The 14,448-nt window shown below is 44.3% G+C and overlaps 1 protein-coding gene across 1 annotated transcript in view; it reads right to left on the reverse strand.

Moving 5' to 3' along the window:
- Window positions 1-295: 295 nt before the first annotated feature.
- The window catches only part of LOC311247315 (transient receptor potential cation channel subfamily M member 1-like), a gene marked incomplete at both ends in the record, with an annotated part of 61,205 nt that continues 47,052 nt past the window's right edge, over window positions 296-14,448 (reverse strand). The window contains 10 exons of the mRNA XM_084337672.1: window positions 296-1,886; window positions 2,873-3,005; window positions 4,535-4,737; window positions 8,053-8,197; window positions 8,381-8,401; window positions 9,441-9,615; window positions 10,589-10,840; window positions 11,787-11,915; window positions 12,899-13,033; window positions 13,139-13,270. Of these exons, the coding sequence (XP_084193798.1) occupies window positions 296-1,886; window positions 2,873-3,005; window positions 4,535-4,737; window positions 8,053-8,197; window positions 8,381-8,401; window positions 9,441-9,615; window positions 10,589-10,840; window positions 11,787-11,915; window positions 12,899-13,033; window positions 13,139-13,270 (2,916 nt within the window). The remainder of the gene's footprint in view (window positions 1,887-2,872; window positions 3,006-4,534; window positions 4,738-8,052; window positions 8,198-8,380; window positions 8,402-9,440; window positions 9,616-10,588; window positions 10,841-11,786; window positions 11,916-12,898; window positions 13,034-13,138; window positions 13,271-14,448) is intronic.

The following is a 14,448-nucleotide window of genomic DNA, read 5'->3' on the forward strand; positions in this document are numbered from 1 at the left end:
GAAATTAGAAACATCCAATTCCATATGGAATTATCATTCTCTCCTTAGTCCCTGGATCAAAGTCACACTCTCCTTAGTCCCTGGATCAAAGTCACAGACCAAAATGAGGAACATTGAATTGAAATATTAAAAGGTTATACAGTGGCCTATATTCTCCCAGTAAATACTTAAATCAAACACTTTTATTTTGGCAGTGCCCCTTGCAGTAATCACCATCAATGCAACACCTACTGTCTCTGTGAAGTGAACGATTGATAATGAAAATAATCAAACAGGTCACTAAAGTCCTTTCAAACTAGCAGTCAGGTTTGGAGCCTGTTCTCGGCCTTCTGGCTGGCGGTTTGTCCTCAGGTCCTCCGAACGTAGCCACCAGGTCTTTGACACTACTAGCCGTACGGGGCTTCTCTTGAGTCTCTCCCTTCACCTTCCCCTTGCGAGGATTGATGTTCAAGCTTTTGGACCTAAGGGTCGGATACATCCTGTCCTCGTTCTCTAGCAGACGTTCAGTGTCTTTAGAGTCCTCGTCCACAGTGTCTTTAGAGTGCTCGTCCACAGGGTCTTTAGAGTCCTCGTCCACAGTGTCTTTAGAGTCCTCGTCCACAGTGTCTTTAGAGTCCTCGTCCACAGTGTCTTTAGAGTCCTCGTCCACAGTGTCTTTAGAGTCCTCGTCCACAGTGTCTTTAGAGTCCTCGTCCACAGTGTCTTTAGAGTCCTCGTCCACAGTGTCTTTAGAGTCTTCGTCCACAGTGTCTTTAGAGTCCTCGTCCACAGTGTCTTTAGAGTGCTCGTCCACAGGGTCTTTAGAGTCCTCGTCCACAGTGTCGTTAGAGTCCTCGTCCACAGTGTCTTTAGAGTGCTCGTCCACAGGGTCTTTAGAGTCCTCGTCCACAGTGTCGTTAGAGTCCTCGTCCACAGTGTCTTTAGAGTGCTCGTCCACAGGGTCTTTAGAGTCCTCGTCCACAGGGTCTTGTTCGATGACGTCCGTCTCCCCTGGCTCTTGTTCCCCGTCGGAGGGTGTCCGTTTTACCTCTTCTTCAGTTTCACTGGAAGTGGGCAGGCTTTCACTGGACCTCACCGTAGACACTTTGGGGACGTGGCCAAAGCGAGAGGGGTGGACTCTGTATTCAAAGCGGGCTCCCCAGCGGCCCGCGGTCGGAGACCTGGTTCCTTGCTCTGAGAGATTGGCAGCAGAGGTGAAGTCTGTTGCCCAGTTCTCCTCCCCCTCTCCTTCTGCAGGCTTATACATTATGCCGCTCATGGATCTCCGATGGGAAGAAGGCGAGGCGTTTGGAGTCTGTGCCGGGGAACACCGCACGGTCTTTGACCTCTCCAGGGGGAATGAAACAGCCGCCTCCAGCCACATCTTCTCTATAGACACCCCCGCTTTTCTTGGAGAGGTTTGCGGGGGTTCCTGCTCCGCTTCGCAGGGGGATATCAGAATGTCCACGCTGGAGATGGACCGCGTCCTGTGTGCACTCACGTCCAGGGTGGTCCCATATTCCTTGATGGCCGGTGCGGCCTCGCTCGGGGGGCTCGCCTGTCTCTCGGGGCTCGGCTGTGTCTTCCTCTCCCCGCTCTCCGCGTCCCCCCCGGACACGGACTGCCGCTCGTCGTTCTCCAGGTGGTAGCGGTAGAGGCTGTAGCCGTCCGCGCTGTTGATGCTGCTGTGTCGGAGCAGGTCGGACGGCTCGCAGATGGACGAGGCTCCGGAGCGCGTTCGGACCAACTCGGAGCGGTCCACCCCCGCCAGCTTCTCCAGCGCGTTCATCATGCGGCCCGAGAACTCCTCCAGCTGGGCCAGGCGGAGGTCCACCGTCTGCAGGCAGGCCTTCATGGAGTGCTCCCTCTCGTTCACCTCCTCCAGACGCATGAACATGTTCTCCACCCTGAAAAAAAGAAGAAGAAAAAAGGTCACTTTAAGGAAAGAACTGTTGTGGTTCTTGTATAGTATAATTTAGAAATAGCAAGTATAGCATAAGGATATAGAGTAAAAACTGTATATTGTATCGTAGTGTACATATGACCCAGTGCCTTCATTCGTAGCTAACAGTGTATTGCATTTATCTTAGGACTTTAACATGTCTATTTTATCATATTTTTTTTTATCTTATATACTTCTTTTATTTACTATTGTATTATTGCACAATCAACACCTGCATTTCACTATATGCCCTGGTATGTTTGTGACAAATAAACTTCTTGAATCTTGAATCTTGAGAGCCACAGAGAGACGGGGGCTGAGGAAGCGTTTCTCAAGAAGACAACTCGTCTTTGAACATATACAAAAATGATAAACTAGAACGTACAGTACACAGCATAATAATGTCACCAGTCACATTGTACCATCACATTCAACACCAGTTTCATAGAGCTTTCTTCAGTGAATGATGCTGGACTTATTCGTCATATTGAAGGAAATATAGCACTTCTACTACCTCATATAATCAAGACTGTGGGACTAACCCCTACCTCTCAGACGTGACTGTGGGACTAACCCCTACCTTTCTTTTCAACCAAAGAAATTGACATTCCCTAATAGATAGTGTGTACGTAAATTAAAATGTATGTGTCTGATAAATAGATAGGTATATATGGATGAAAAGGCATGTGTCTGATAGGGATATATTGTTAAAATATTGTATAATTTTGTATTTTTATATTGTATTATGAATTTGATTAGGGTTTTTATTGTTGTTTTAATTGTCTGTATGACATGTAAATGTTGTGAGTGTATATGTCTGTAACTGTATTTTATGTGTTATGGACCCCAGGAAGAATAGCCCCAGCACTGCTGTGGCTAATGGGGATCCAAATAAACTTAAACTTAAACTTAAACTTAAACTTAAACTTAAACTGTGGGACTAACCCCTACCTCTCAGATGTGACCCTGATGCGTTCGTTGTTGGACGACTGAGTCTTATCTTCTTTGTCGCGGAAATACTCCTCCACGCACTGCTCCTCAAACTCATACAGGGTCTTCAGCTCCTCTGCATTCAGCACAAGTTCTGTCAACATCACAAAGACAATATTCATCCTCACATTGGCAGGAGATTATTATATTGACTTGGGGTCTCTTGCTGAGTTGGGGTCAATAGCGATTAGCGATTGGATTTTGGTCAAGATTTGAAAGACTTGTTGAGTGTTTGTCATGAATTAGATTAGATTAAATTAGATTTAAATGTATTTTCATCATACGGCAACGAGTACAGTACAACGAAAAAAGAAGTTCGGCATCCAACCAGAGTACAAATGTTGCAGTAAAGTATATTACCGCTAATTTGCGAAAACTGACACCGAACCTCACGTTGCACGCACCGCCATCTTGGTCACAAAAACGTTCCTAATTATTAATAAATGTATGCTTTGTCATAAGTATTTAAATGCCAATTTAACCCTTTCACTACCACACTACAGAAGGGTAACTCGCGGTTAGACTCACTCTACTGAATTGAAAGTGATTTGATCCCAACCCCCGGAGCAAAGAAGCATCCCTATGATGCTGCGAGTGGTTCTATGATGCTGTGAGTGGTTCTATGTTGCTGCGAGTGGTTCTATGAGTGCTGTGAGTGGTTCTATGATGCTGTGAGTGGTTCTATGAGTGTTGCTGGGAGTGGTTCTATGATGCTGTGAGTGGTTCGATGAGTGCTGTGAGTGGTTCTATGAGTGCTGTGAGTGGTTCTATGATGCTGTGAGTGGTTCTATGAGTGCTGTGAGTGGTTCTATGAGTGCTGCGAGTGGTTCTATGAGTGTTGCTGTGAGTGGTTCTATGAGTGATGCTGTGAGTGGTTCTATGAGTGCTGCGAGTGGTTCTATGAGTGTTGCTGTGAGTGGTTCTATGAGTGATGCTGTGAGTGGTTCGATGAGTGCTGTGAGTGGTTCTATGAGTGCTGTGAGTGGTTCTATGAGTGTTGCTGCGAGTGGTTCTATGAGTGCTGTGAGTGGTTCTATGTTGCTGCGAGTGGTTCTATGAGTGTTGCTGCGAGGGGTTCTATGAGTGCTGTGAGTGGTTCTATGTTGCTGCGAGTGGTTCTATGATGCTGTGAGTGGTTCGATGAGTGCTGTGAGTGGTTCTATGAGTGCTGCGAGTGGTTCTATGATGCTGTGAGTGGTTCTATGAGTGCTGCGAGTGGTTCTATGATGCTGTGAGTGGTTCTATGATGCTGTGAGTGGTTATATGATGCTGTGAGTGGTTCTATGATGCTGTGAGTGGTTCGATGAGTGCTGTGAGTGGTTCTATGAGTGCTGCGAGTGGTTCTATGAGTGTTGCTGCGAGTGGTTCTATGATGCTGTGAGTGGTTCTATGAGTGTTGCTGCGAGTGGTTCTATGATGCTGTGAGTGGTTCTATGATGCTGTGAGTGGTTCTATGTTGCTGTGAGTGGTTCTATGAGTGCTGTGAGTGGTTCTATGTTGCTGTGAGTGGTTCTATGAGTGTTGCTGCGAGTGGTTCTATGAGTGCTGCGAGTGGTTCTATGATGCTGCGCGTGGTTCTATGATGCTTCGAGTGGTTCTATGAGTGCTGCGAGTGGTTCTCACGGAGGCCTCTCTGGCTGTCGTCCTGTTCGCCCTCGGGCCTCCCACGGCAGCGGCAGCAGATGTGCTTGAGGACGATGTAGATGTGCGGGAAGATGATGAGGGGAGGGGGGAGGATGGGCCGGTCGTGGAACGTCATGATCAGCTGGTACCGCTGGAACTTCCAGATCTGGTTGGAGATGGACTTGACGGTGGTGAAGGTGTTGCTAGCAGAGAGAATAGGGAGGTGTAGTGGTTACGTCATTGGTGTTTCCCGCGCCGGTCCACCCTCCTTGAAATTGCAATGTATTTCCAATGGACCCATTTCTAAATTGTCTCATTTAAAACAATTAAAGCATGAACATTGGCATGGTGTACCTTTCTGTGTGTATTCATCCACAGTCTATAGCTCAACATGAAAGAATTCGCAATTAATCGGAAAAGTAGTAAAATAACAACATTTATGTTTTCGTTCGCTGATGAACTACACTTCACTCTGGTGCTGCTGACTGACGTCACCACAGCATAGACTCCTGAATAGGTATAAAAGACAATAAAAGTAGTGCAATGTAAACGTGCAGACTTAATAATGGCATAAAATAAGTACAAAAGTACAATGTCGCTCGAAGGCATGTGAACCCCAGTCAGTCCCCCAAAACACCCCACACATCAATCCCTACCACATCCCCATCCAAGACGCACCCCCCAATAAAGCACACCATGACTGAAGGAAAAACACAAAACAGCCCGTGCGCACCGGGTCGGCTGGGTGGCACAGCGGACTAAGCGCTCGTCACCAACGTGAGAGACACTGGTATCGAATCCGGCTATCAGCGTTGCCTCCAGCTTGGCCGGCCGTCATACTGGCTCAAAAGGGAAGCCGGTGGGTGGTATTCTGGTCGTTGTAAACAGCGACTCCTACAGGTCGGTCAGGGCGCCTGCACAGCGAGGGAGGGAGATGATGAGGGTAGTGTGACCTCCCACACGTTACACCTCACCAATGAGAGTCCGCGCTACGCAGGTGAAAAGATGCTGCTGGCTGTCTCCTATGTCTCGGAGGAAGCATCTGATAGACTTCAGGGCTCCCTAGACCGACCAGTGGGGGGGCACATGCGAGCAACGACCAGGAAGGGGAGGGGGGAATTGGCATAACGACTAAATTGGGATGGGAGAAAAACACAGAAAAACAGGAGGAGAAAAAGTGGATAAAAAAAAAAGAAAAACACCCCGTGCGCCCCTCACATCCCCCGGTCCCGGTGCCCCCGCCCACCACGAGGAATACCAGTGAATCCCACATCCCCACCCCCAAACTCCACAGAGGAATGACAGGCCACACGCCCCAGGATCCGCAGCCACGCCAAAGGAGACACGACTCCAAACACTCAAGCAGACAGACACAACAGTGGCCAAATGAGAAGACACGCAGGATCGGGGCGGTCCGAGACGACACCGGGAGCCCCGGGACACCCCGGAACACAGCAGAAGCCACAGCGAGCCCCCCACGCAAGGAACCCCAAAAACCAGCCAGCGAACCGAGGGAACCCAATGACGAAGACCAACCAAAATCCACCAAAGCACACGCAAGAGACCAATACGCAGCTCAAGGGAAGGTCCAGCCGAAGCCATAGGCTCCAACCAAACCCCCCCCCCCCCAAGACCTCTCCCAGAGTCGAACACCAGCCCCCTGCATGCGCACCGACGGACCCCGGCCAGCCCCCATCACCAAACTCCCCCAAACCCACCGACACCCCCCGCATGATGAACCCACCACAACCCCCACAGCACCCCAAAGTGTCCCAAAGGTCTCAGCGCCATCCTAGACCACCAACAACACCACACGTTCCCCCATCCAACCACCACCATGTCCATCTACCCGAACATCCAGAATCACCGCCCGGCCCCCCGGCACGGCTCAGCTACAGGCCATGGAGCACACCCCTACCTTGACTCTCAGCTGAGAGCGTAGTTTCTTAAAATTGTCAAGCTACAATATTATAAAATACAATATTATAAAATCCTGTCAGGAAGCGTGCCTCAAAGCATGAATGAACCGGCATTTACCGACATTTCTAAGCACTTTAAACTTGAACTTTAGCGCACATAAAGTCACGCGGAAACAGCTGTTCCTGGAGGCAGTAGGGCGTACCCATTTTGTCCACGCATTATTCCACGCTCATAGCGAGGGGGGCGTACTAGCATAGGTCAGTGGCCAATCAGAGCGCAAAATGGGAACGCGAAAACACGAACCGTTTGGTAAAAGCATAGGGGCACTATATAATGAAAGGCTGATTTTCCAAGTTGGGTCTGTACATGGGGGACCTCCAGTGTAAGCCAATCATTTGAGCGAGTCATATAGGGTCTAGTGTTCTGAACTAATAGTGATGTGAGATAAGGAGGTAATTTCCTGTTAATGGCCTCAAGGATAAATAAATACCAGTGTTGATTTCGCCTTTAGCCAGAAAAGACCAACCCACTTTGTCATATAAGATGCAGTGGTGTGTATCGTGTATCTGTCACCAGTGATACATCTAAGAGCAGAATGCTAAGTACTGTACATTAGTACACTGCATAGTATTGTATATTATATGGTAACTCAGAACATTGTACATATGTCTATACCGAACACTGTGACCTCATTTTCTTCTTCTAAATTACATGCTATACTATGTTATTTGATACTATCTTGTCTAGCACAGTCTCTGGAGCGTAACAGTAAGAAGCATTTTGTATGAAAGTATTCTGTACTTCTGTATGACAACTATTAAAGAAACTTGAAACTTGAAACTAAGCAAGATCTAGTGGTTTAAAAGAGTCGAAGGGGCAGCATTTCTATAAATCACATCTCCATATTATTGGAATGTTAAAGCTAAGTACTGTACCTTTTTGTTCTGCATTAGGATGAGTGAGACTGATTTAAGTACATACTTGTTCTAGTAGGTAAACATATGAGCCTTGACAATCAGTACTGTTGCCCAAAAATGTGACCTATAGCAAATTCACAGTATTTTTTTTTTGATCCACTTTTTCTCCCATTTTTCCATATTTTCTCCCATCCCAATTTCGTATCATCTAATTCAACCCTCCCCTGTCACGAACGCTGTTTCTTGCCTCCCACAAGCCGGCTGCAATGTGGACTAAGTCATACATAGCACAAGTCCCCTCCGGTACTTGAGGTAACAGCAGTCGCATCTTTTCACCTGCGCAGCTCGATCTCTCAGTGTCGAGGAGTAACGCGTGGGAGGCTCACGCTGCCCCCGACACTTCCTGATTCTACTGCGCAGGCGCACCAACCGACTTGTAGGAGTCGCTGTCCACAACGTTCGATCCCCACCCTTCAGTTTTCCCTCCCCGTAATACGGCCAATGTGTATTAGTATGAACGACCAGCTAAACTGAAAAACAATGTGGAGAGCTGGATTCGAACACGCGAATCCTAGCGTCTCCACACTGGTGGCGAGTGCCTTGCCCACTACACCACCTAGCCGCCCTGCAAATTCACAGTATTTACTATTTTTTTTGTTTTTGTAAATGGTAAAAACGTACTTGAAGACAGCGATGAGTAGGTTGACCAGCAGGATGTTAGCCACCAGTAGATAACCCGCCATGAGGGCCGGGGTGAGCCAGGCGCCGGGGATGCATGGAGGAAGCTTCTTGCCGTCGTCGTCATACAAGTTATCACCACATGGTGCTAGAAAGTTCAGAAATAATGTTTAGAATCAACGTGTTATTTAAAGCACATGTATGGAAGTAAACAAGTAAATAATGAACATGCCCAAATCCAAATGAGGCTTTACTAATTTCACTTTGAAGTGTATTATTACAGTACATGCTCTCTTAGAGCCGGTTATCTTTAGATGCGCAAGATACTTACGGTTGATTTCCATTGCATAGACTACCAATCGATGATGCAATTGAAGCAGAAAAGATTAAAGAGACAAGAACAAAATAATACAATAGCAACCCACACGGTCACAAATTATCCAGCATCATCAGCAAGGAAGAAGACGGCATCTCCAATTCATGGCCAATGTTGAACTGCTGTCTTGACAATTGTCTTTTTTTTTTCTCAAAAATATAAATACATTTTTCAGTTCAATCCAGTCTTTAGGTACAAATTCAAATGAATCATACTCTATGTTGGGTCGTTTTGTGTGTTTGTGTTTTGCATTAAGGTAATAACGATTGCAAATCCATGCAGTCTTCTTCAGGCTGATATCAGAAACAATACCATTTCATGTATTTCTATCGGGCAGATGATCATCATAAAAGGACATTCTTTTTCACAAGGGTAAAACACTTTAATACATTATTGCAATACATATGAATACAACTGAAATTCATTCTTTTTGGATTCGTCAGGCTCAGGGATCTTCAAATGATGACAATGTCCAGCTGCCCTCTGTTGTCACGAACACATGAAAAAAAATATAACTTAAAAAAAAATACTAAGTTATATATATTTTTTTTCTTTTTGTTTGTTTTTGTTCTTCATCTCTAGCCATTTTAAACAGTCAAGAAGACACGCGACTGAAATTGAATTACAGTGCAATACTAGCACGTGCCAGCAGAGGGAGCAAAGGGCACACATTACACATCACCCACACAAACACAATGGCGTCACAATATCCAAGCAGGAGCAGTGAACAGTGGGACGTTTGATTGATTGATTGATTGATTGAAAACTTTATTAACAGATTGCAGAATGGGTACAGTACAGTACAGCTCAATACATACAATTGTTAAGGGGATGCAGACCAGAGAAAGACTTTCGTCTTGTTTACATCAGGGTCCCCCATTTTCAATTCATCGTAAATCACGTCACTCACAGGGATGAAGGGTTCATTCAAGTGGGTGATCATGTGATTGGGGGTCGTAGTGATCATCCGCCCATGAAACAGGAAACAGAATCTTACTATGAACTCTAGTCTTACGGTCTATCGAGTCCGCAAATATTTCTCCATAGATCATCCAGTAGGGCATGTAGAAGATGTTCCTGGCCAGCCGCCAGGTGGGCTCCTCGTCGGGGTGCAGGATGGCCTGCCGCGCCACGCCGAAGCTCATCAGCACCACCAACATGATCACCACGAAGTACAGCATGTCGATCATCTGGAACACGGGGACATAATATTATCTATGTTGTGTTGTGTTTGTGTAGGCCGCGTGAACACTTAAGGCAACCAACTTGCACTTCCGCGTTTCTCTGAATAGTCCTCGCAATCCTGAGAGCTGATTGATTGATTGATTGATTGATTGATAAGAGCAGTCAATCTGAGAGTAATGGTCCTGGGATTCGTAATGTAATTGTAATTTGTAAAACGCTTTTGCATTAAAATGTATATCATCAGAATACCAGGATAGCACCTCGTTATAGCACTTTAGTGACCCCTAGATCTTAGAGACAATGACACAATTTCCCCCTCAGTCATGATATTATTATTATTATTATTATTATTATTATTATTATTATTATTATTATTATTATTATTATTATTATTATTATTATTATTATTATTTATTATTATTATTATTATTATTATTATTATTATTATTATTATTATTATTATTATTATTATTATTATTATTATTATTATTATTATTATTATTAATATTATTAATATTATTATTATTATATCATCATATCAATTCCCTCAGGGACAATAAAGGTTATTATAATAATTATTATTATTATGTCCTGGTATCAATTCCCTCAGGGACAATAACCCTTTCACTACCACACTACAGAAGGTTAACCCTTTCACTATCACACTACAGACCGTCTATTGTGGTAGTGAAAGCCGGGTTAACCCTTTGTCATGTGGCAGTGAAAGGGTTAACCTTCTGTGTTGTCGCCGTGAAAGTGTAAACCCGTTGGTAGTGTGGTAGTGAAAGGGATAACGGTTATTATTATTATAATTTCTTCATATCAATTCCCTCAGGGACAATACAGTTTATTATTATTTAATCGTATTAATTCCCTCATGCAGGACAATAAAGTTTATTATTATTGTTATTTAATCGCATCAAATACCATGTATTATAATAAAAATAAAAAAATCTTATCCCACACAAAATGTCTTACCATTTTCCCGATCATCATGACGTAGGGTCCCAGGTACTTGTTGACCCCGAAGATGTCGAGGACCCGGATGTACCAGAAGATGATGTCCACGCAGTAGATGACCCGTCCGTAGCCCATGTAGGGCTCGTTCTGCAGCCGGAGCAGCAGCCCCAGCAGGAACACGGAGATGGCCACCACGTCCGTGATGTTCCAGTACTCCTCCAGCCACACGTTCACCTTCTGCTTCAGCTTCCCCGGCTCCGACATGAGGATCTGAGGGAACAGGGGAGAGACATGGCTTCGTTGATCCCCTCGGGGAAGTTCAGGCAAAACATTTAAATAACTGAACTGAAGTGTGCTCGTTGTTTATGATGGTGTTATGATTGTTGGGACGTGCTGGAAGGGCACCTGCACGATGATTATGTATGTTTATAGTTGATAAAACAGTTAAGATCATTATTTTAACCCTTTCACTACCAAAAGGGTTAACCCCCCCCCCCCCCCACTGCGACATACAGAAGGTTAACCCTTTCCCTGCCACATGACAAATGGTTAACCCTTTCACTGCCACACTACAGAAGGTTAACCCTTTCACTACCACACTACAGACGGTTAACCGTCTGTAGTGTGGTAGTGAAAGGGTTAAGTTATATTTGATAAAAAACGAAGGTAAATATTTAAGTTGAATATGATGAACTTGAAGGTAATTATTTATGTGTAAATAAGATAAACATGAAGTTCATTTTTTAAGCTATAAAAAAAGTGGGTAGGACCATATAAATTATACTTCTTCCTACTCCTTTTTTGTAATATTTATTTTGTTTATGGAGAATTGCTTTATGTGTTTTCCTTTTGTGTGTGTGTGTGTGTGTTTCTTTTCTTACATAATAATATTATTATTTGTTACATAATTCAAAATAAAATCTATTCAATTCAGTGTTATTTTACTGAGTAGGTGTAATCCAGTGGATTATGTTTCTGTTTACAATTGTATGCAGTAACTCAATGGTCTGTAATGGATTATAGTTTAAAATTGACCTTCCCGCCCCTGTAAACAAGTTGTGCTAATTCTGATAAGCTTCTTATAATTCAATATTTTGCATTAAAAACCCCAAATAACTAAGAATTACAGTGCTCTTTACAGTATGTGTGTAATATATATGTAATTATTATATTTTAAAGATCTTTTATTGTCTATTTTCACAGTACTTGGCCTCACCTGTCTGACTTTCTCTAGTCCCAGAGTGATGATGTAAGAGATGACGATCCACTCTTGTAGGGAGGGCCAGCGCTCCATCTTGACCAGGATGATGTAGTTATACAGCGCTAGGTACGTAAGATAGGCAATCTGACAACAGATAGTTATTCACCCATATAAATCACATAATGTTTATAGATTAACTTAATTATTTAGCATGCCTCTATGAAGTGTCATGCCATGCAACCATTTATTTAGTCATGAAAACAGGTAGAAATTCTCGTAACCCCTCACTGTAATGAACTATTATTTAATAATATGTCAAATAGCCTACTCACCCAGGCCAGGGTAATATGTAAAATAGGCTACTCACCCAGGCCAGGGTAATATGTAAAATAGGCTACTCACCCAGGCCAGGGTAATATGTAAAATAGGCTACTCACCCAGGCCAGGGTAATATGTAAAATAGCCTACTCACCCAGGCCAGGGTAATATGTCAAATAGGCTACTCACCCAGGCCAGGGTAATATGTAAAATAGCCTACTCACCCAGGCCAGGGTAATATGTAAAATAGGCTACTCATCCAGATCAGGGTAATATGTTGTAAAATAGGCTACTCACCCAGGCCAGGGTAATATGTTGTAAAATAGGCTACTCACCCAGGCCAGGGTAATATGTTGTAAAATAGGCTACTCACCCAGGCCAGGGTAATATGTTGTAAAATAGGCTACTCACCCAGGCCAGGGTAATATGTTGTAAAATAGGCTACTCACCCAGGCCAGGGTAATATGTTGTAAAATAGGCTACTCACCCAGGCCAGGGTATAGGACAATTCAGTAGGGAACAGCTGTTTTTCTCTGAGGCAGCACAGTTACTCAGGAGCTAATATATAAAAGTATGGTTTGTTTGCTTGATAAATTGTTAGTGCTTTATTTGTTCCTGCAGGTGCTATAAGTAACTGATGGTTAACATAGAGTTCCTCATTAGTTCCTAGGTACTCATTAATTTCTTGTGCCTGTTACCAAAAGTCTATTCTGTAATCCATGCCAAACCATCACAACCATGTGTACATTTCAAACGGCTAATGTGCTATGTTGGAAAAAACTGATTTATAGCTATAAATTTCTACTTGCAGTGTTGAACCAGAACTTGGTGAAAGGGGCGCTGTAGAACTCATAGATCTTCTTCCCGATCGGGACTCTCTTTTTCTTATCGCTCTCCTCTTCATCGTCCTTCTTGGACATGGCGTCAACGTTGGAGACGCCGTCCTGAATAACACAGCGGTTACTTGCTCAGTTAGTTCTCACTTACACTTATCAGGCCCACTGTGTTGCTGCATGGTTGAGACATTCAGTGATCACTGATTACCGCACCTTGCTGGATTTGTTGTCCTCCTCTTTGTCCTTGGCCTCCTCGTTCTCCTTTGAGGAGTGAAACGTAGTTTCATCTCCAAGTCGAAAGTCCAACAGGAGGATTGAAGGCGGGAAGACAATTCCTAGAATCACCTGCGAGATGAGACCCAAAGATCAGTCTCACTTAACAGATGGATCAATCAGTAATATTCCCTAGACTTTACAATGCCAAGTAGGCGGCTGGGTGGCGTAGCGGAGATTGCGCTCGTCACCAATGCAAGAGACTCCGGTCTCGACTCCCCGAGTCAGCATTGCCTGCGGCTTGGGCCAGTCGTCATACTATCTCAATTGGCAGAGGCAGCGGGTGGAAAGCCGGTGGGTGGGGATTGGACGTTGTGGACAGCGACTCCTACAGGTCGGTTGGGTGACGCCTGTACAACAGAGACAGGAAGTATCGGGGGCAGCGTGAGCCTCCCACGCGTTACTCCTCGCCACTGAGAGTCCGCGCTGTCTGGTGAAAAGATGCAACAGGCTGCCTCGTGTACCGGAGGGGACACGTGATGCAAGGCTTCTATCCTCACTACAGCCGACCAGTGGGAGGCATAGTCTAGCAACGTTCAAGACAGGGGAGGGGAGAATTGAAAGGGGAGAACTGGCGATACGAAATTGGGATGGGAGAAAAAAAATTGAAAAATAAGGAGAAAAAGTGGATAAAAAAAAGAAATGCCAAGTAATTAGTTCGATGAGAAATCCTACAGTAACTACAGTGAAACGACTTATTTGACAAACTGCATTTGTCCAGTCAGTGTTGACTAAAAACACAATTTTTCAATCAATATCAATCAATGTCTGAAAAAAAAAAATATATAAAACTAACCTTTATACTGTCTTTTACTAGTATGAACTCTTACCTACTATGCTAATATGCATTCAATTCTGCAGTACTCAAGTTCGACACTGTTTGACGAACAATGTTACTTACCCTTAGCTGCCAGAGTTGTACCCTTCCCTTCCTGCTTAAGTTTAAAAAAAAATTATTTAACCTTTATTTACCCAGGAAAGCAATTAAGAACAAATTATTATATACAAAAGCAGCCTGACCAAAAAGCAAAGGCCCTTTGAAGGAAGGGGGGGGGGGGGGGTGAGAGGCTGTAACAAAAACAAGGTTATGTACATGCATACAAGTAAATAAAATACAAAATGACAGTAGCAATAGTATACAAGGACAACAATAAATAAGGGTAGGGCGGCTAAGTGGAGCAGTTGGCAAGGCGCTCGCCACTAATGCAGGAGATGCTGGGTTCGAGCCCAGCTCTCGGCATTGCTACCAG

Source organism: Notolepis coatsorum (genome assembly GCF_963971535.1).
Source record: "Notolepis coatsorum genome assembly, chromosome: 20".
NCBI classification, from domain to species: domain Eukaryota; kingdom Metazoa; phylum Chordata; class Actinopteri; order Aulopiformes; family Paralepididae; genus Notolepis; species Notolepis coatsorum.